This window comes from Bos mutus, chromosome 7, assembly GCF_027580195.1.
Source record: "Bos mutus isolate GX-2022 chromosome 7, NWIPB_WYAK_1.1, whole genome shotgun sequence".
Taxonomy (NCBI): Eukaryota; Metazoa; Chordata; class Mammalia; order Artiodactyla; family Bovidae; genus Bos; species Bos mutus.
Window position 1 is genome coordinate 82,118,301 of NC_091623.1, and position 21,411 is coordinate 82,139,711.

The following is a 21,411-nucleotide window of genomic DNA, read 5'->3' on the forward strand; positions in this document are numbered from 1 at the left end:
TCTCCCTCTCCCACAGAGTCCATAAGACTGTTCTATACATCAGTGTCTCTTTTGCTGTCTCATATGCAGGGTTATTGTTACCTTCATCGCTGCACTGTTTATAATAGCCAGGACATGGAAGCAACCTAGATGTCCATCAGCAGATGAATGGATAAGAAAGCTATGGTACATATACACAATGGAGTATTACTCAGCTATTTTCTAATTATTTCTCATGTGGAATACATTCAAAGACCGTATAAGATTTGTTGGTTCCTTAAAACAGACTGATTCAATTCTGACTTCTGTAACAAAACACTGTAGTTTTACTATGAGTAACCAACTCCTTAAGCAAAAGTTGTGGAATCTCAGATTTCAACTAAGTTGCAAGCAATTATTAATCCCGAAATCTACAGCCCTACGACATTTCTTCATAATTAGAACAACTGAGTTTCTGAGCATGCACACACACAAACTCACGCACACCCCACAATCTCACTAAATATTCATTTCAGGTGGTCATATCCCATGAATAATCTGTTAATCACAAAGCTCTCCTTGGTGGTCTAGGTGAAATCTCATGGACAACTCCATCTGGGTGGCCAACTACACTGAACAGTTGGATTTCATCCTCATGGGACTCTTCAGTCAATCCAAGTACCCAATTCTTCTTTGTGTAGTCATTTTTGTGATTTTCCTGATGGCCCTGTCTGGGAATATCATGCTGATCCTTCTGATATATTCTGATGCCCACCTCCACACTCCCATGTACTTTTTCATCAGCCAGTTGTCTCTCATGGACATGATATACATTTCTGTAATTGTTCCCAAGATGCTCATGGACCAGGTCATGGGTAAGAATAAGATCTCAGCCCCTGAATGTGGAATGCAGATGTTTCTCTATCTAACAGTAGGAGGTTCAGAATATTTCCTTCTGGCTGCCATGGCCTATGATCGCTATGTGGCCATCTGTCATCCACTCCACTATTCTACCCTCATGAGCCATAAGGTGTGGCTCCTCCTGGTGTCTGGCTGCTGGTTTCTGGGATCAGTGGATGGCTTTATGCTCACACCCATCACCATGACCTTCCCCTTCTGCAGATCCCGGGAGATCCATCATTTCTTCTGTGAGGTCCCTGCTGTAATGAAGCTTTCCTGCTCAGACACTTCCCTGTATGAGACACTCATGTACCTGTGCTGTGTTCTCATGCTCCTCATCCCTGTGACCATCATTTCAAGTTCTTATTCATTCATCCTCCTCACCATCCACAGGATGAATTCAGCAGAGGGCAGGAAAAAAGCTTTTATGACTTGTTCTTCCCACATGACTGTGGTCATCCTCTTCTATGGAACTTCAACCTACAGCTATATGTTCCCCAGCTCCTACCACACCTCTGAGAAGGACATGGCTGTATCTATCTTTTACACCATACTCACTCCTGTTCTAAACCCTTTAATCTATAGTCTTAGGAATAAGGATATCACAGGGGCTCTAAAGAACTTGTTGAATGTGGAATCTGCCTTTCAGAGAACTATGAAATAAGATATTTTTATGCTAATGGTTTATTCTCCAGTTTATTTATCAGAAATATATAGTCTTCTGCTTAAGCTATTCTTTGGATTGTCCTACCATGATGTGTCATCCTATATTCATCCCTTTGAAGGAACTGTTTCCTTGTACTGGAAAGCTCATTTTTATACTTCTTGTAAAATTTATCTTTAATTTTATACTTCTTGTAAAATTATTTTTACAATTATACTAAATCCATGTTTCAATTTTATGAAGTTGATAAGTGCACAGTGATGCTGAGGGATAGTATTCATATACTTAGGAAATACATAACTAAGTTATTTAGAGTAAAATACCATAATTTATGCAACTAATGGGAAAGGGGTGGACAGAAAAATGTGATGAGGCAAAAGAATGTTAACAGATAAATGTAGGTAAGCTTTATATGTGTTCATTGTACTATGATTATCCTTGGTACCAGTATATATTTGAAATTACTTAAAAATAAAGGCAAAATTATCAGACATTTCTTCCTTTTTTAGTCCATAGTTTCTGCTTGGTTGGCTGTGTGACCAATCTTAGAAATCACGTTCATTCTATCATAGCTAATCATGACTACTACATATCTTCTGCCTGTCTTTATTGTTGGACTAGTTCGTTCCTCATGATCCAATTCTGAAGCTACCTAGTGAGTGTTTCCTGTCTGAAATCCTTAGCTTCTTGTGGTATATTGAAAATTCAATACCCCACAAGGTACTGTGGGGAGAATATTAAGTCTAAATGGACAGAATTATATTAACCCCAATGTTCTCTCAAGCAGGGAACATTTTTCACAGGAGATGGTATCAGAGCAAAGATTTGAAGTATGTAACATTATATAAGAAAGGAGAAAAAACATTTAGTCCTTCATTGACTCAAACAATATTTTTTATCTTATAATTAAAAATAAGAGCTAAGTTAGTTTAGAATCCTAATTGAACATGCCTACTATCCCTACAAATTTGAACTGTAAGTGTAGTTTGTACAAACACTTATAATAAAATATATATACATATTATTTTGATGCTTTTGATGTTCCACTTCTGACAAGCAAGTTCAGCCAAACAAAGTGGTGCTGAGAGAAAACCTGGGAGCTCTAGACGCTACCCTCAGATTAGTAAAGGATTCTGGGGTAGGGGGACTTGCTCAGGGACCTGATGTCGTGGGAAAAGAAAATCATGACTAAAGGTAATGTCAGTGGCAAATCAAGTGAAGTAATTATTCCAGTAATTTCTCTATTCCTTATTCACTTTATCTTCTATTTTCTTGCCCTTTTGTATCTAGGTCTTCAAAAACAATAAAAATGATCTGACTTGCATTTTAGAAATGCTAAATTGTTGGTAATCATTTGAAGAAGTACAAGACTAGAAGTAGGGAGTCTGGGTGAGTGAAAATGGTGAGCCTAATGGTGTCAATCTAAGTGGAATAGACCATACTCTACAACTAGGAGGGATTGGGAAAAATACATAACCAGGGTTTTGCTGAATCTGTACCTTAAATCTGTTCAGTGAAATCTGTTCAGTGAAAACAGAACAGAACACAACTAGTTAAAAAGACCAGAACCTTTCAAAAAAATCTTCTACAACAAAAAACATAAAAAGGTATACCAATGAGATGGATAGAAGAGGAGGGCTTACAATATAATCAAGTCTCAGAACCCTAGGAGGGTGATACCTAAACTAGACAATAATTATACTGCAAACATTGTCCCATAGGAGACTTATGAACCCATGGTAGACTTCAAAGCTTGGGAGTCCTGCACTGGGAAGATAACTCCCAGAGCATTTGGTGTAAAGGCCAGTAGGACTTGCTTTCTAGAGACTTGAAGGACTGGGCAAAATAGAGTGTGTGTGTTAGTCGCTCAGTCATGTCTGACTCTTTGTGACCTCATGGACTGTAGCCTGCCAGCCTCATCTGTCCATGGGATTTTCCAGGCAAGAATACTGGAGCGGGTTGCCATTTCCTTCTCCAGGAGATCTTCCCAACCAAGGAAACAAACCCAGGTCTCCTGCACTGCAGGCAGATTCTTTACTCTCTGAGCCACTGGGGAAGCCTGGGAAAAATAGAGACTTCATTATTAAAAGAGCCACACAAAATCTCATATGAACTCGAATCTAGGCCAAAACTGTCACTGTTGGCAAGTGACAGAATATTAGACATGGAAGACCCTAAACACACCAGTGAAAAACTACTAAAGATGCTCCATGAATTCAGTAAATTTGCACGAAATGAATATGCAGAATTCTGTTGCTTTTCTACATGCTAATAATGAACTATAAGAAATAGAACTTAAGGAAACTGTCCCATGTAGAGTCACATCAAAAGTAAAAAAATAAAATTAAATGAAAAAATACTTAGGAATCCATTAACCCAGGAGGTAAAAGAAAACCCTGTATTTGGAAAACTATAAGACAATGATGAAAGAAATTGAAGACAAAGAAAACAGATGGAAAGATATAGCCTTCTTTTGAATTGGAATATTTAATATTTTTAAACTGATTATTCTGACCAAGGTGCTCTACATTTTCAATGCAATCCCTATAAATATAACAATGAAAAAATTTCACATAACTTGAACAAACAATTTTGAATTTTTTTTGTATTTTATTTTTAATATAAATTAATTTATTTGAATGTATAGAAAAAAGACCCCAAACAGCCAAAACGATCTTGAGAAAGAGGAACAAGAGCTTGAGATATCATAACCCATGACTTCAGACTGTACTGTAAACCTATAATATTCAAAATAGTATGGTGATGGAACAAAAACAGACACATAGATCAATGGAACAGAGAGTCAAGAAGTGGACACACATTTATATGACCAATTAATCTATGACAAAGGAGGCAAGAATATACAATTAGAAAACTAGAACATTTGTAGCTAGGAATAAACTCAATAAAGTTGCAGGATATAAAATCAACACACAGAAGGCATTTGAATTTCTATGGAATAGTATTTAAACATATAAAAAATATAATTCCAATTAAAGTAACATCAAAAATAATAATATATGTAAGAATAAACCATACCAAGGAAAATAATGATCTAAATAACAAAACTTCAAGAGATTGCTGAAAGATATCAAAAAAAGATATAAAACAAATAGAAAGCCATCCCATTTCATGAACCAGAAGAGTGAATATTTTTAAATGTCCATTATAGTCAAGCCATCTATAGATTCAACACAATTACTATCAAAACTTCAATGATATTAAATATGAAAAATCATCTTAACATTTGCACAGAACCACAAAAGAGCCCAAAGAGACCAAGCAATCCCAAGAAAACCACACAAACCTGGATCCATCACACTTTCTGATTTCAAAACATACTATTAATACAAAGTAAAATGATTAAAACTGAATGATACATTCTTAAAATAAATATTCACCCATTGGAACAGAATGGATAGCCCAGAATTAAATCCCTGCATGTATGTTCAGCTATTATTCTACAAAGGAGCCAAAAACACCCACTAGGAAAATGATAGTCTCTGTGAAAAATGATGCTGGAAAAATTGGATGAACTCATGCAAAAATATGAAATGGGCAACTCGTCTTCCACAATACACAAAATTTTGTCAAAATGGATCAAAGACTAAAACATTAAGACCTGATATTGTAACATTCTAGGAAGAAAACATAGATGAAAATTCCTCAGCATTGGTCTTAGCAATTATTTTCTTATTATGACAACAGAGCAGATGAACAAAAGTAAAAATCAAAAACTGGGACTATATCAAACTTAAAAACTTAGTTCAGTTCAATTCAGTCACTCAGTCATGTCCGACTCTTTGTGACCATATGTACTGCAGCATGCCAGGCCTCCCTGTCTGTCACCAACTCCCGGAGTCCACCCAAACTCATGTCTATTGAGTCACTGATGCCATCCAACCATCTCATCTGCTGTTGTCCCCTTCTCCTCCTGCCTTCAATCTTCCCCAGCATCAGGGTCTTTTCCAATGAGTTAGTTCTTTGCATCAGGTGGCCAAAGTATTGGAGTTTCAGCTTCAGCATCAGTCCTTCCAATAAACACCCAGGACTGACTTCCTTTAGGATAGACTGATTGGATCTCCTTGCAGTCCAAGGGACTCTCAAGAGTCTTCACCAACACCACAGTTCAAAAGTATCAATTCTTTGGTGCTCAGTTCTCTTTATAATCCAACTCTCATATCCATACATGACAACTAGAAAAACCGTAGCTTTGACTAGACAGATCTTTGTTGGCAAGTAATGTTTCTGCTTTTTAATACGTTGTCTAGTTTGATCATAGTTTTTCTTCCAAGGAGCAAGTGTCTTTTAATTTCATGGCTGCAGTCACCATCTGCAGTGATTTTGGAGCCCAAGAAAATAAAGTCTGACACTGTTTCCACTGTTTCCCCATCTATTTGCCATGAAGGGATGGGACCAGATGCCATAATCTTAGTTTCCTTAATGTTGACTTTTAAGCCAACTTTTTCACTCTCCTCTTTCACTTTCATCAAGAGGCTCTTTAGTTCTTCTTCACTTTCTGCCATAGGGTAGTGTCATCTGCATATCTGAGGTTATTGATATTTTTCCTGGCAATCTTCATTCCAACTTGTGCTTCATCCAACCCAGCATTTCTCATGATGTATTATGCATATAAGTTAAATAAGTTAAAAAAAACTTCTACACAACCAAATAAATAATCAACAAAATGAAAAGGCAAGACAATGGAACAAAAATTTTGCAAACAATACAATGAATAAGGAGTAAATATCCGAAATATATATAAATTCATATAAACCAATAGTAATACACAATTTTGCTTAAATAATGGGCAGAGGCGCTAAATACACATTTTTCCAAAGAAGATGTACAAAAATCCAACAAGCTCATGTAAAGATGCTTAACATCACTAATCATCAGAAAATGCCTATCAAAACAACAATTAGATATCATTTCACACCTGTTAGAATGGCTATTATCCAGAAGTCAAGAAATAACACGTATTAACAAGGATATGGAGAAAAGGGAAGTATTGTGCATTTTTATAGTAATTAATTGGTAAAGCTACTATGTAAAAAAATATGGAGTTTCCCTAAAACAATTAAAAATTGAATTACCCTATGACCCAGCAATTCCTGTTCTAGAAACATAAACCAAAGAATTGACAACAGAATATCAAAAGGATGTCTGCACTCCCAAATGTATTATAGCATTATTCACAATATACTGATAATGGGAATAATCAATTTACCATCAGTGGAAGGATAGATTAAAAATATGGGGTTCATGGACTATTTGTGAACTACTTCAACAAAATATTAGTTAACCATGAGAGAGAAGGACATCCTGCCATTTTTAACAACATGTATGGACTTTGAGAACATGAAATAAACCAGGGAAAGGCAAATGCTGTGTGGTAACACTTGAATGTGCAATGTAAAAAAAAAAAAATGTTTGTGAAAACTGAGAGTAAAAAAGTGATTCTCAGCAGCTGAAGAATGAGGAAAGAGAGGTATTGTTAAGGGAACAAACAAATAAACTGTAGATAAATAAATCCTGAATATTTAATAGACATAATAGTAAATATGTAAAAAAATTTGTATTGTGATAAGAAAACTTGTTAAGAGAAGAGATTTAATTATCACAGCTGACACAATACAAAATTATGTGACATGGTAGAGAGTACCCTGGAGAAGGCAATGGCACCCCACTCTAGTACTGTTGCCTGGAAAATCCCATGGACGGAGGAGCCTGGTAGGCTGCAGTCCATGGGGTCTTGAAGAGTCGGACATGACTGAGCGACTTCACTTTCACTTCACTTTCACTTTTCACTTTCATGTATTGAAGAAGGAAATGGCAACCCACTCCAGTGTTCTTGCCTGGAGAATCCCAGGGACGGAGAACCTGGTAGGCTGCTGTCTATGGGGTCACATAGAGTCAGACACGACTGAAGCAACTAAGCAGCAGCAGCAACAGAGAGTACTCACTCCAGTATTCTCGCAGAGAGAATTCCATGAACTGTATAGCCCACATGCTCGCAAGCAGTCAGACATGACTGAGTGACTTTCACAGAGAATTGCTAAAAAAAAAAAAAAATGCTACAATGTTACAATATTACTCATAATACATTAATGAATCAAATCAATATGTATTCCTTGAATTTACACAATTGTTCAGTTCAGTTCAGTTCAGTTGTTCAGTCGTGTTAGACTCTTTGTGACCCCATGGACTGCAGCATGCCAGGCTTCCCTGTCCATCACCAACACCCAGAGCTTGCTCAAACTCATGTCCATCAAGTCAGTGATGCCATCCAACCATCTCATCCTCTGTCACCCCTTTCTCCTCCTACCTTCAGTCTTTCCAAGCCTCAGGGTCTTTTCCAATGAGTCAGTTCTTCTTAGCAGGTGGCCAAAGCATTATGGAGTTTCAGATTCCGCATCATTCATTTCTTTCAGGGTTGATTTCCTTTAGAAGTAACTAGTTTGATCTCCTTGCAGTCCAAGGAGCTCTCAAGAGTCTTCTCCAACACCACAGTTCAAAAGCATCAATTCTTCAGTGCTCAGCTTTCTTTACAATCAAACTCTCACATCCATACATGACTACTAGAAAAACCATAGCTCTGACCAGATGGACCTTTGTTGGCAAACTAATGTCTCTGCTTCTTAATATGCTGTCTAGTTTGGTCATAACTTTTGTATCAAGGAGCAAGTGTCTTTTAATTTCATGGTTGCAGTCAACATCTGCAATAATTTTGGAGCCCGAACATATAAAGTTTGTCTCTGTTTCCCCTGTTTCCCCATCTATTTGCCATGAAGTGATGGGACCAGATGCCATGACCTTAGTTTTCTGAATGTTGAGTTGTTTTTTTTTTTTCTCTAATTTTATTTTATTTTTAAACTTTACATAATTGTATTAGTTTTGCCAAATATCAAAATGAATCCGCCACAGGTATACATGTGTTCCCCATCCCGAACCCTCCTCCCTCCCCCCTCCCCATACCATCCCTCTGGGCCGTCCCAGTGCACCAGCCCCAAGCATCCAGCATCATGCATCGAACCTGGACTGGCAACTCGTTTCCTACATGATATTTTACATGTTTCATTGCCATTCTCCCAAATCTTCCCACCCTCTCCCTCTCCCACAGAGTCCATAAGACTGTTCTATACATCAGTGTCTCTTTTGCTGTCTCAGACACCGGTTATTGTTACCATCTTTCTAAATTCCATATATATGCGTTAGTATACTGTATTTATGTTTTTCCTTCTGGCTTACTTCACTCTGTATAATAGGCTCCAGTTTCATCCATCTCATTAGAACCGATTCAAATGTATTCTTTTTAATGGCTGAGTAATACTCCATTGTGTATATGTACCACAGCTTTCTTATCCATTCATCTGCTGATGGACATCTAGGTTGCTTCCATGTCTTGGCTATTATAAACAGTGCTACGATGAACATTGGGGTACACATGTCTCTTTCCCTTCTGGTTTCCTCAGTGTGTATGCCCAGCAGTGGGGTTGCTGGATCATAAGGCAGTTCTATTTCCAGTTTTTTAAGGAATCTCCACACTGTTCTCCATAGTGGCTGTACTAGTTTGCATTCCCACCAACAGTGTAAGAGGGTTCCCTTTTCTCCACACCCTCTCCAGCATTTATTATTTGTAGACTTTTGGATCGCAGCCATTCTGACTGGTGTGAAATGGTACCTCATAGTGGTTTTGATTTGCATTTCTCTGATAATGAGTGATGTTGAGCATCTTTTCATGTGTTTGTTAGCCATCTGTATGTCTTTTTTGGAGAAATGTCTATTTAGTTCTTTGGCCCATTTTTTGATTGGGTCGTTTATTTTTCTGGAGTTGAGCTGTAGGAATGTTGAGTTTTAAGCCAGCTTTTTCACTCTCCTCTTCTTTCACTTTCATCAAGAGACTTGAGTTCTTCTTGGTTTCTGCCATAAGGGTGGTGTCATCTACATATCTGAGGTTATTGATAGTTCTCCCAGCAACCTTGATTCCAGCTTGTGCTTCTTCCAGCCCAGCGTTTCTCATGATGTACTCTGCATAGAAGTTAAATAAGCAGGGTGACAATATACAGCCTTGACAGTACTCCTTTCCCCATTTGGAACCAGTCTGTTTTTCCATGTCTAGTTCTAACTGTTGCTTCCTGACATGCATAGAGATTTCTCAAGAGGCAGGTCAGGTGGTCTGGTATTCCATCTCTTGAAGAATTTTCACAGTTTGTTATGATTCATACAGTCAAAGGCTTTGGCATAGTCAATAAAGCAGAAACAGATGTTTTTCTGGAACTCTTTCGCTTTTTTGATGATCCGATGGATGTTGGCAATTTGATCTCTGGTTCCTCTGCCTTTTCCAAAACCAGCTTGAACATCTGGAAGTTCATGGTTCACATATTGTTGAAGCCTGGCTGGGAGAATTTTGAGCATTACTTTACTAGCATGTGAGATGAGTGCAACTGTGTGGTAGTTTGAGCATTCTCTGGCATTGCCTTTCTTTGGGATTAGAATGAAAACTGACCTTTTCCAGTCCTGTGGCCACTTCTGAGGTTTCCAAATTTGCTGATACATTGAGTGCAGCACTTTCACAACATCATCATTTAGGATTTTAAATAGCTCAGCTGAAATTCCATCACCTCCACTAGCGTTGTTCATAGTGATGCTTCCTAAGGCCCACTTGACTTCACATTCCAGGATGTCTGGCTCTAGGTGAGTGATCACACCATTGTGATTATCTGGGTCATGAACATCTTTTTCGTATAGTTCTTCTGTATATTCTTGCCACCTCTTCTTAATATCTTCTGCTTCTGTTAGGTCCATACCATTTCTATCCTTTATTGAGCCCATCTTTGCATGAACTCTTCCCTTGGTATCTCTAATTTCCTTGAAGAAATCTCTAGTCTTTCCTATTCTATTATTCAATTGTTTTCCTCTATTTCTTTGCACTCATCACTGAGGAAAGCTTTCTTCTCTCTCTTTGAAACTATGCATTCAAATGGGTATATCTTTCCTTTTCTCCTTTGCTTTTCACTTCTCTTCTTTTCACAGCTATTTGCAAGGCCTCTTCAGACAGCCATTTTGCTTTTTTGCATTTCTTCTTCTTGGGGATGATCTTGATCCTTGTCTCCTGTACAATGTCACAAACCTCCATCCATATTCATCAGGCACTCTATCAGATCTAGTCAAGATATAAACAGAAATTAAATCTCAATATACCTCTTGAATGCAGATGAAAATTTCCTAACAACTATTAGCAAACTGAAATACAAAACTGTAAAAATGATTACAAGCCATGACCAAGTGTAAAATTTAAGCCAAGAGTTTAAAATTGCTTAGCAGTAGAAAACTGCTAATGTAGTCTTGTGAGTTTGTACATGTGTCTTTAAAATCATTTCCTTAATCATATTTTGATGATAATTGGGCTTTTGCAAGTCTCTCACAGTTCTGAAGAACCTGCCATTTGGTCAATGTCTACCCTAATCTTGTATGTTTCTCCAAAATTTTTATTTCAGAAAAATTGCTGCTGACTAGTGACAAACATGGCAAGTGAGTTTCTTTCTCAGGGCCTTTCACTTCTTGTTCCCTCTATTTAAAATATCATTGCCCAGATATTTAATATCTTGCTCACTTGTTTCATTTTTGGGAGTGTTGAAATTTCACATTCTTAATGTGGTCTTAATAAGGCAGTATAAAATAGATTTCATTGTGATTCTTATTCTATCACTCTGCTTTAGTTTTAGTCACTGTAGTTATTAACATCTGATACAATACTACATATTTTGTAGTTTATTGCATTTATTTTTCACTAGGATATGAACTTTATAAGGGAAGGATCTTGTTTTCACCATCATGAAACTGCACTAGGGGCAGGCAAATAACTAGCAGTGAATAATGTTTTTGGAATGAGTGAATTAAAGACTCATTTAACATTTGAAGTTAATCTCCACTCGAAAACAATCAAGTTTGAAATCTATTCCATACCAAACCTGCATAAGTTATCATTTTATTAGGAGTTAGGCATACAAAAATGCTCTTAAACTCACTCTTAAAACCCTGGAGAAAGAAATGGCAACCACACCAGTATTTTTGCCTGGAGAATCCCAAGGACAGAGGAGCCTGGTGGACTACAGGCTATGGGGTTGCAAGAGTTGCACACAACTTAGCAACTAAACCATTAATCTTAGAGATATGTAAAAGTTAATATTTTTAGTCTATCAAAATGTGTAAGGACTTTCTAAACACATAAGTGCAAAAAGAAATAAAGTTTACATGTTAAACTAAATTACTTTTTAAAATTCTGAGTCAAAGTATAAATTCAAAATTGAAATAAATATACAATCCATACTATTCACAAATGACTGTTTTCAATATATTAACACATATTAACAATATATTAACACATTTTAAAAAAATCTTTCAATCTTTCAATATAAAATACAAAATCTTTCAACATAAAAAAGCCTATGAAGAAGATACATGTTTCAAATAAGCATTGTTTACATGGATAAACATGAAAAGTCATATAAACACACTAATAATCAAGAAAGATGAGTTAAACAGTGATGTGTTTATCAAATTGACTAAAATTAAAAAACATATATACTTTAATGCTAGTTCAGGTGAAACTTGATGTCAGCACACTTTGAAGCTTTTCAAAAATAAATTCAAAATATGAGAAATTTTATGTATAAGAAATTTCAAATAGTTTACACCCTCCTTAAATTGTCTCAGAAAATCTTCATTCAGAGAGTACTTTCTATGGATCACTTTTATTTCAACACAAATTATAATTTAGAAATTTGAATGTAATGGAAATACTCAGTTTAAAAGTATTGTAATTGAGGCATAATTAATTTGATTTACAAACTCTTGACACATTTCAAGCTGAAGGGATAATATAGGACATGGTTTAAGAGACAGCAAAGGGGAGATTGGAGACTGGAGAAGCAGCAAAGGGAGTGTCATCACCCAAGGACGAGGAGTCCTTGTCAAACACAGGGGCTCCACCTGCCTGCACTGAACCGAACTGACGGAGACATTACATTCTGGGGCTGCTAGTGAGACCTACCTCACTGCAACCCAGAGGCCTTTATCTTGCCAGTGCTATAGAAACTGCCTTCGGTGTGCTGGATCCCACAGTTCCCATGTGGCTGTCAGTTGCCTACAGCTCCTTGAGCTACCAGAGACCCTCACCAGAAGCAAGAAAAAGTCACAGTTTCCTTCTTCCTCTCATTGTCCAGTGCCTCCCAAGGCTTGCACTCTCAGATCCTTAACAGAAACCAGGTGACAAAAGGGTTAAGACAAGCTATATACAGGCTAAAACCTTGGAGGACACAGGAGTCTCCACCCCCAAGTGTGGATCTTACATACAAAAGTCTCCATGTGGACAAAGGACAGTATACAGAAAGGATGCCATTGGGAAATAACATAATTTGAGAACATATGTATAGAAAAAGATTCAGAAGAATTTGACTGTAACTCCATCAAGGTATAGCTGCTTCTTTCTTGGGTCTTAGTTCTTAAACAACTGCCTGGTACATGGTATAAACTCTCTACATGTCTTTATTCAGAAGCCAAGTTATAACTATTAAGGCATAACTTATCTGGGAGACTATATTATGACTGACTTTTGATATTTGGCAAAACTAATACAATTATGTAAAGTTTAAAAATAAAATAAAATTTTAAATAAATAAATAAAATTTTCTTTATAATAGTTTGTGTCTTTTAAAATATTTTTCTATAATTAACATTGACATTTAACTTAAAACTGATTATCTAAAATGCAATGAACATTAAAACAACACAGATTCCAAATGAGTTACAAAAAAAAAAAGAAAGAGTACAATCAGTAACCTATCAAAGAGTGATCCAAATGAAGATGGAAAGAAGACCACAGAAATTTTAGTCTCAACTACAAAACCAGTTACTGGTGTTGTCTTTAACATATCAACTAGACTATGAATTATAGGATCTTTATCATTGAAAGACAAGAGAGTCATCAATACCTCACAAAATATTCTTGAAGAAACAGTAAGAACACACATATACAATAAATTTTTTTGTAATATGAAAAGGCTAAGGCCATACATAAAATAATATCTATGTCATAGATAAGATTTTATTCATGATGGTAAGATTTTAGATTAATGTTAAAATTGTTCAAGATTTCTAGTTTAATAATAAAAGGAGATTTTTTTTAAAGACATAAGAGGAAAACCAGAAGTGTGCAAGAAAGACATCAGTTGTCTTTTTTTTTAGCACTCTTATCTACATTTTACTTCAAGGTCCCTGAAGGTATATATTAATACAGAACCATCATCCACCCCCCTAACGAGCACAGTCAAAACAGAAGTGATGTCACTCTCCTGTTTCTCTTTATACAGTTAATTGTGGCCACTTTCATTAGCCCAATCAAATGAAGCTTTCAGCATCATCTGATGATGGGATAAAACAAACAGAAAACAAAATTATAGGATCAAAAGGGTCATTATTGGTTTTGACTTTTTCTGGTTCTTGCACATTTTATTAATTCTTTTTTTTTTCAGTTTGAGGTCCATTTTATTTTTTTATTTTTTTAACTATAAATTTATTTATTTTAATTGGAGGTTAATTACTTTACAATATTGTATTCTTGACTATATTTTGTCAATTCCCTTATTTTCTATGTTTATTAGGAAAAGCAAAAGTGTTTTTCTTGAATCTTTTATATAACACTTATAAAAAGGACATACAGATGGACAATAGGCACAAGAAAAGATGTCCAACATCACTAGTTATTTTTGTTGTTGTTCAGTGCTCAGTCATGTCCAACTCTTTGAAATTCCATGGACTGCACAATGCCAGGCTCCCCTGTCCTTCACCATCTCCCAGAGCTTGCTCAAACTCATGTCCATTGAGTCAGTGATCTCATCCTTTGTCATCCCGTTCTCCTTCTGCCTTCAATCTTTCCCAGCATCAGGACCTTTTCCAATGAGTTGGCTCTTCTCATCAGTTGGCCAAAGTTTTGGAGCTTCAGCTTCAGCATCAGTCCTTCCAATGAATATTCAGAGTTGATTTCCTTTAGGAAATCAAAGTTATTAGAGAAATGCAAATCAAAGCTACAGTGAGGTGCTCGCTTCGGCAGCACATATACTAAAATTGGAACGATACAAAGATTAGCATGGCCCCTGCGCAAGGATGACATGCAAATTCATGAAGCATTCCATATTTTTTAAAGAGAACTCCACAAACTGCCAGAATACAGAAAGGACACCCCAAACTAGCAATATAAACAAGATGAAGAGACAGAGGAATACCCACCAGGTAAAGGAACAGGATAAATGCCCACCAAACCAAACAAAAGAGGAAAAGATAGGGAATCTACCTGATAAAGAATTCTGAATAATGATAGTGAAAATGATCCAAAATCTTGAAATAAAAGTGGAATCACAGATAAATAGCCTGGAGACAAAGATTGAGAAGATGCAAGAAAGGTTTAACAAGGACCTAGAAGAAATAAAAAAGAGTCAATATATAATGAATAATGCAATAAATGAGATCAAAAACACTCTGGAGGCAACAAATAGTAGAATAATGGAGGTAGAAGATAGGATTACTGAAGTAGAAGATAGAATGGTAGAAATAAATGAATCAGAGAGGAAAAAAGAAAAACGAATTAAAAGAAATGAGGACAATCTCAGAGACCTCCAGGACAATATTAAATGCTCCAACATTCTAATCATAGGAGTCCCAGAAGAAGAAGACAAAAAGAAAGACCATGAGAAAATACTTAAGGAGATAATAGTTGAAAACTTCCCTAAAATGGGGAAGGAAATAATCACCCAAGTCCAAGAAACCCAGAGAGTCCCAAACAGGATAAACCCAAGGTGAAACACCCCAAGACACATATTAATCAAATTAACAAAGATCAAACACACAGAACAAATATTAAAAGCAGCAAGGGAAAAACAACAAATAACACACAAGGGGATTCCCATAAGGGTAACAGCTGATCTTTCAATAGCAACTCTTCAGGCCAGGAGGGAATGGCAAGACATACTTAAAGTGATGAAAGACGATAACCTAGAGCCCAGATTACTATACCTCGCAAGGATCTCATTCAAATATGAAGGAGAAATCAAAAGCTTTTCAGACAAGCAAAAGCTGAGAGAATTCAGCACCACCAAACCAGCTCTCCAACAAATGCTAAAGGATCTTCTCTAGACAGGAAACACAAAAAGGGTGTATAAACTCAAACCTAAAACAATTAAGTAAATGGCAACGGGATCATACTTATCAATAATTACCTTAAACGTAAATGGGTTGAATGCCCCAACCAAAAGACAAAGACTGGCTGAATGGATACAAAAACAAGACCCCTATATATGTTGTCTACAAGAGACCCACCTCAAAACAAGGGACACATACGGACTGAAAGTGAAAGGCTGGAAAAAAATATTCCATGCAAATAGAGTCCAAAAGAAAGCAGGAGTAGCAATACCCATATCAGATAAAATAGACTTTAAAACAAAGGCTGTGAAAAGAGTCAAAGAAGGACACTACATAATGAGCAAAGGATCAATCCAAGAAGAAGATATAACAATTATAAGTATATATGCACCCAACATAGGAGCACCGCAATATGTAAGACAAATGCTAACAAGTATGAAAGGGAAAATAAACAATAACACAATAATAGTGGGAGACTTTAATACCCCACTCACACCTATGGATAGATCAACTAAACAGAAAATTAACAAAGAAACACAAACTTTAAATGATACAATAGACCAGTTAGACCTAATTGATATCTATAGGACATTTCACCCCAAAACAATGAATTTCACCTTTTTCTCAAGCGCAAACAGAACCTTCTCCAGGATAGATCACATCCTGGGCCATAAATCTAGCCTTAGTAAATTTAAAAAAATGAAATCATTCCAAGCATCTTTTCTGACCACAATGCAGTAAGATTAGATCTCAATTACAGGAGAAAAACTATTAAAAATTCCATCATATGGAGCCTGAACAACACGCTGCTGAATAACCAACAAATCACAGAAGAAATCAAAAAAGAAATCAAAATCTGCATAGAAATGAATGAAAATGAAAACAAACAACCCAAAACCTGTGAGACACTGTAAAAGCAGTGCTAAGGGGAAAGTTCATAGCAATACAGGCATACCTCAAGAAGCAAGAAAAAAGTCAAATAAATAACCTAACTCTACACCTAAAGCAACTAGAAAAGGAAGAAATGAAGAACCCCAGGGTTAGTAGAAGGAAAGAAATCTTAAAAATTAGGGCAGAAATAAATGCAAAAGAAACAAAAGACCATAGCAAAAATCAACAAAGCCAAAAGCTGGTTCTTTGAAAGGATAAATAAAATTGACAAACCATTAGCCAGATTCATCAAGAAACAAAGGGAGAAAAATCAAATCAATAAAATTAGAAATGAAAATGGAGAGATCACAAGAGACAACACAGAAATACAAAGGATCATAAGAGACTACTATCAGCAATTATATGCCAATAAAATGAACAATGTGGAAGAAATGGACAAATTCTTAGAAAAGTATAACTTTCCAAAACTGAACCAGGAAGAAATAGAAAATCTTAACAGACCCATCACAAGCACGAAAATTGAAAAAGTAATAAGAAATCTTCCAGCAAACAAAAGCCCACGTCCAGACGGCTTCACAGCTGAATTCTACCAAAAATTTAGAGAAGAGCTAACACCTATCCTACTCAAACTCTTCCAGAAAATTGCAGAGGAAGGTAAACTTCCAAACTCATTCTATGAGGCCACCATCACCCTAATACCAAAACCTGACAAAGATGACACAAAAAAAGAAAACTACAGGCCAATATCACTGATGAACATAAATGCAAAAATCCTTAACAAAATTCCAGCAATAAAAATCCAACAACACATTAAAAAGATCATACACCATGACCAAGTGGGCTTTATCCCAGGGATGCAAGGATTCTTCAATATCTGCAAATCAATCAATGTAATACACCACATTAACAAATTGAAAAATAAAATCCATATGATTATCTCAATAGATGCAGAGAAAGCCTTTGACAAAATTCAACATCCATTTATCATAAAAACTCTCCAGAAATCAGGAATAGAAGGAACATACCTCCGCATAATAAAAGCTATATATGACAAACCCACAGCAAACATTATCCTCAATGGTGAAAAACTGAAAGCATTTCCCCTAAAGTCAGGAACAAAACAAGGGTGCCCACTCTCACCACTAGTATTCAACATAGTTTTGGGAGTTTTGGCCACAGCAATCAGAGCAGAAAAAGAAATAAAAGGAATCCAAATTGGAAAAGAAGAAGTAAAACTCTCACTGTTTGTAGATGACATGATATTCTATATAGAAAACCCTAAAGACTCCACCAGAAAATTACTAGGGCTAATCAATGAATATAGTAAAGTTGCAGGATATAAAATCAACACACAGGAGTCCCTTGCATTCCTATACACTAATAATGAGAAAATAGAAAGAGAAATTAAAGAAACAATTCCATTCACTATTGCAATGAAAAGAATAAAATACTTAAGAATATATCTACCTAAAGAAACTAAAGACCTATATATAGAAAACTATAAAACACTGGTGAAAGAAATCACAGAGGACACTAATAGATGGAGAAATATACCATGTTCATGGATTGGAAGAATCAATATAGTGAAAATGAGTATACTACCCAAAGCAATCTATAGATTCAATGCAATCCCTATCAAGCTACCAACGGTATTTTTCAACAGAGCTAGAACAAATAATTTCACAATTTGTATGGAAATACAAAAACCTCGAATAGTCAAAGCAATCTTGAGAAAGAAGAATGGAACTGGAGGAATCAACCTGCCTGACTTCAGGCTCTACTACAAAGCCACAGTCATCAAGACAGTATGGTACTGGCACAAAGACAGAAATATAGATCAATGGAACAAAATAGAAAGCCCAGAGATAAAACCATGCACCTATGGACACCTTATCTTTGACAAAGGAGGCAAGAATATACAATGGAGAAAAGACAATCTCTTTAACAAATGGTGCTGGGAAAACTGGTCAACCACGTGTAAAAGAATGAAACTAGAACACTTTCTAACACCATACACAAAAATAAACTCAGAATGGATTAAAGATCTAAATATAAGACCAGAAAATATAAAACGCTTAGAGGAGAACATAGGCAAAACACTCTCTGACATAAATCACAGCAGGATCCTCTATTACCCACCTCCCAGAATATTGGAAATAAAAGCAAAAATAAACAAATGGGACCTAATTAAAATTAAAAGCTTCTGTACAACAAAAGAAACTATAAGCAAGGTGAAAAGACAGCCTTCCAAATGGGAGAAAATAATAGCAAATGAAGCAACTGACAAACAACTAATCTCAAAAATATACAAGCAACTCCTACAGCTCAATTCCAGAATAATGAATGACCCAATCAAAAAAAAGGGGAGCAAAGAACTAAATAGACATTTCTCCAAAGAAGACATACAGATGGCTAACAAACACATGAAAAGATGCTCAACATCACTCATTATCAGAGAAATGCAAATCAAAACCACAATGAGGTACCATTTCACACCAATCAGAATGGCTGCGATCCAAAAGTCTACAAGCAATAAATGCTGGAGAGGGTGTGGAGAAAAGGGAACCCTCTTACACTCTTGGTGGGAATGCAAACTAGTACAGCCACTATGGAGAACGGTGTGGAAATTCCTTTAAAAACTGGAAACAGAACTGCCTTATGACCCAGCAATCCCACTGCTGGGCATACACACTGAGGAAACCAGAATTGAAAGAGACACATGTTGTACCCCAATGTTCATCGCAGCACAGTTTATAATAGCCAGGACGTGGAAGCAACCTAGATGTCCATCAGCAGATGAATGGATAAGAAAGCTGTGGTACATATACACAATGGAGTATTACTCAGCCATTAAAAAGAATACATTTGAATCAGTTCTAATGAGGTGGATGAAACTGGAGCCTATTATACAGAGTGAAGTAAGCCAGAAAGAAAAACACCAATACAGTATACTAACGTATATATATGGAATTTAGAAAGATAGTAATGATAACCCTGTATGCGAGACAGCAAAAGAGACACTGATGTATAGAACAGCCTTTTGGACTTTGTGGGAGAGGGAGAGGGTGGGATGATTTGGGAGAATGGCATTGAAACATGTTTAATATCATATAAGAAATGAATCACCAGTCCAGGTTCGATGCATGACACTGGATGCTTGGGGCTGGTGCACTGAGATGACCCAGAGGGATGGTATGGGGAGGGAGGTGGGAGGGGGGTTCAGGATTGGAAACACATGTACACCCGTGGTGGATTCATGTTGATGTATGGCAAAACCAACACAATATTATAGAGTAAAAAATAATAAATAAATAAAATAAAAGAATTCTCCAGGAAAAAAAAAAGAAAATATGCTAAGCATCACTACTTATTAAAGAAACACCTATCAAAACTCCAGTGAGGCATAACCTCAAATCAGACAGAATGGCAACCATGAAAAAGTCTACAAATGATAAATTCTGGAGAGGGTGTGGAGAAAAAAGAACCTCCATACACTGTTGGTGGAAATGTACAATGGTGCTGCCATATGGAGGAAAGTCTGGAGGTTCCTTGTTGTTGTTGTTCAGTTGCCCAGTCGTGTTGAAGTTTCTTCAACCCCATGGACAGCAGCACGCCAGGCCTCCCTGTCCCTCACCATCTCTCAGAATTTGCCCAAGTTCATGTTCATTGCATCAGTGATTGCCATCCAGCCATCTCATCCTCTGACTCCTTCTCCTTCTGCTCTCAATCTTTCCCAGCATCAGGGACTTTTCCAATGAGTCATCTGTTTGCATCAGATGACCAAGATACTGGAGCTTCAGCTTCTGCATCAGTCTTTCTAGTGAATATTCCGGGTTGATTTCCCTCAAGATTGACTGGTTTGACCTCCTTGCTGTCCAAGGGACTTTTAGGAGTCTTCTCCAGCACCACAGTTCAAAAGCATCAATTCTTTGGTGTTCTGCCTTCTTTATGGTCCAACTCTCACAACCATACGTGACCACTGGGAAGACCACAGCCTTGACTAAATGAACCTTTGTCGGCAGGATAATGTCTTTGCTTTTCAACATACTAGCTAGGTTTGTCATTGCTTTCTTGCCAAGAAACAATCGTCTTCTTATTTCATGGCTGCAGTCACCATCCACAGGGAATTTGGAAGGTTCCTTAGTAAATTAAAAATAGAGTTATATATGAGGGCTTTCCTGGTGGCTCAACAGTAAAGAATCCACCTGTAATGCAAGAGGTGTGGAGATGAGGATTCAATCCCTGGGTCAGGAAGATCCCTTGGAAGATGATGGCAATCCACATCAGTATTCTTGCCAGGAAAATTGCATGGACAGAGGAGCTTGGTGAGCTATACTCCATTAGAGTCACAAAGAGTCAGACATGGCTGAGCAACTAAGCAATAAGTGCAAGCGCAGAGTTATATGTGATCCAGCAATCTCACTCCTGAGCATACATCTGAAAAGATGAAAACTAATTGGAAAAGATACATGCACCCCAACGTTCATAAGCAGCACTATTAACATAGCCAAGACATAGAAGAAACTTAAATGTCCATCAACATATGAATTATATAAAGATAATTGTTATATATCCATCTATATGGGGCTTCCCTGGTGGCTCAGTGGTAAAGAATCTGCCTAAAATGCAGGATACTGCCTGCGCTGAAGGAGATGTGGTTTCAATTCCTGGGCCAAAAAGATCCCTTAGAGAAGGAAACAGCATCTAACTCCAATATTCTTGCCTGGAAAATCCCTTGGACTGAGGAGTCTGGCAGATTACAGTCCATGGGGTCACAAGAGTCAGTCATGAATTAGTGA

General features: G+C 36.8%; 1 protein-coding gene and 1 non-coding gene across 2 annotated transcripts; both read left to right on the forward strand.

Annotated features, from left to right (window-relative positions):
* Positions 1 to 559: 559 nt before the first annotated feature.
* Positions 560 to 1,522, forward strand: LOC102266254 (olfactory receptor 2T29). Its single transcript, XM_005909480.3, has one exon. The coding sequence runs from the start codon at positions 560 to 562 to the stop codon at positions 1,520 to 1,522; it is 963 nt and encodes a 320-aa protein (XP_005909542.2).
* A 13,098-nt stretch (positions 1,523 to 14,620) lies between these two features.
* On the forward strand, positions 14,621 to 14,724 carry LOC138988743 (U6 spliceosomal RNA). Its single transcript, XR_011464998.1, has one exon. It is a non-coding gene; the product is annotated as a U6 spliceosomal RNA (small nuclear RNA).
* Positions 14,725 to 21,411: the final 6,687 nt, after the last annotated feature.

Bases quoted from the DNA above. Each gene is read 5' to 3' on its own strand.
- LOC102266254 (XM_005909480.3), top strand. From the start codon at position 560: ATGGACAACTCCATCTGGGTGGCCAACTACACTGAACAGTTGGATTTC.